We start from the raw sequence: 1,917 nt of genomic DNA on the forward strand, positions 1-1,917 counted from the left end.
TAATATATAAGTTACATACAACTCACTAATTACAAGGCCAGCCAGCCAACCAACACCAACATCATTGGTCCCCAAAGCTGTCCTCCATTGAGCTGTTGGAAAATTAAAGTCTTATTAAAATGTGAAATGATACACACCAAGTAAGAAAATATATGTTTGATCTTTAAAGAATTAACAAGTGATGAAATCTACGATGATGTCAGATGATGCATAATTATTCTATTTTTATAAGAAAATTACATGATAGTATTTAGGTTCGTTTGGAAGCTTCAAAAGTAATATTTTTGAGTTTTTAATTTATAAAAAATAATAGTATTAATGTCTAGTGTAATTTTCAAAATCAAATTGCGATTGGTGCATAGCATTGCCACCACATGCTTTTGTAAATGCAAAAAAAGAGACAAAAACATTACATGATGTAGGATCTGTATCTCCCAACCCAAGATCTGCTTCCCTTCTCAATCATCGTTCCTCAAACCTGCGATCTGTATCTTGTTCCTTTTCCCCTTTTCACTTTCGGGTTTGGATCTCTCAAGACATGTTCCTCTTTGACTGGTTCTATGGCATTCTAGCCTCCCTCGGCCTTTGGCAAAAAGAAGCCAAGATTCTCTTCCTGGGTCTCGATAATGCCGGCAAGACCACCCTCCTTCACATGCTCAAAGACGAGGTTCTTGTCCCCCCCTTTCATCAATTTCAATACCCTTTGAAAATACTTTAAAAAGATGATATTTTTAATTCTTAATTTTTCTGGGGTTTGTTTCAATTTCAGAGATTAGTTCAGCATCAACCTACCCAACACCCCACTTCCGAGGAATTGAGCATTGGCAAGATCAAGTTCAAGGCTTTTGATTTGGGTGGCCACCAAGTTGCTCGCAGAGTCTGGAAAGACTACTATGCAAAGGTTATAATCGTTATTTTGAGTTTTTGCTTTGTTTATTATTTTTCTCAATTTCTGATTTATGCCCAGTGATAATTTGTAATGATTTAGCAATTGCCAAAGTGGGATTTTTCTTTGTGGTGATGCTTTGGAGCTTGGTTGTTCACTTTGTTTCTGTTGAGTCCTTGAAGCATTCTATTTTGTTTCATTGATGGGACAAATTGCTTCACAGACAAGGTGGCTAGTGCTCCTATAGCCAATTATATTATATCTTGATTGGCTATGTTACATGACAGAGCACAATGGCGTCATTTGATTCATGTAGCCGACCTCACTTAGTGGGACAAGGCTTTGTTGTTGTTGTTGATTGGCTATGTTACAGTGTGTTCAAAGAGGTTCGTTTATTTATTTATTTATTTATTTATTGATCTAGACATGGTTGGACACAAGTGACAAGTGTGTTGAACGAGTGTTATTAACTGTTAGAGTTCGTGGTGTGCTTGCTAGGCAGCTCAGTGGGGTGTCTATGCTCCTTGGTTGCGAACCGTTTCAACTTAACATAGCATATCACCTACTTCCAATCTGGTCTGTTCATTAGTGTTCATTTTCCATATGGAGTGCTGGTTTTCACTTTAAGTGCTTTTTGGTCTTGCTCCTTTTTCCTGTGATCCTTTGCCAATACGTTGCTATTTCCCGGCTACCACATTTTTGTTTCAAACTCTTACAGTTTTTTCTGTTTCATTCTTCTTGTTAATAATAGTAACTAGGCTGATTTGCATAAGTTCTTACTCATCCTGCAATCTATGCCTTCTTAATCCCAGATAAAGCTCTCTGTAGTTATCTGATTCATCGGAGGCAGATATTGAAAGTGGAAGTTTTCGCTGATAGCACCCCTTAATGAACTTCCAGGAGGTGTTTACTAGTGACTTTCCAAACATGTCCTTTTTGCTCCCTAATGTATTCTAAAACAAGAACATTACAAGACTGAGAGGGAGAATTCACGTACTTAGATCAGCACAAAAGTATATATATAAGAACCC

The 1,917-nt window shown here is 37.2% G+C and overlaps 1 protein-coding gene across 1 annotated transcript in view; it reads left to right on the top strand.

Annotated features, from left to right (window-relative positions):
* The window catches only part of LOC107639002 (GTP-binding protein SAR1A), a 2,721-nt gene continuing 1,161 nt past the window's right edge, over positions 358-1,917 (top strand). The window contains exons 1-2 of the mRNA XM_016342406.2: positions 358-667; positions 770-901. Coding sequence (XP_016197892.1) covers positions 539-667; positions 770-901 — 261 coding nt within the window. The 5' untranslated portion in view covers positions 358-538. The remainder of the gene's footprint in view (positions 668-769; positions 902-1,917) is intronic.

This window comes from Arachis ipaensis, chromosome B04, assembly GCF_000816755.2.
Source record: "Arachis ipaensis cultivar K30076 chromosome B04, Araip1.1, whole genome shotgun sequence".
Classification (NCBI taxonomy): Eukaryota; Viridiplantae; Streptophyta; class Magnoliopsida; order Fabales; family Fabaceae; genus Arachis; species Arachis ipaensis.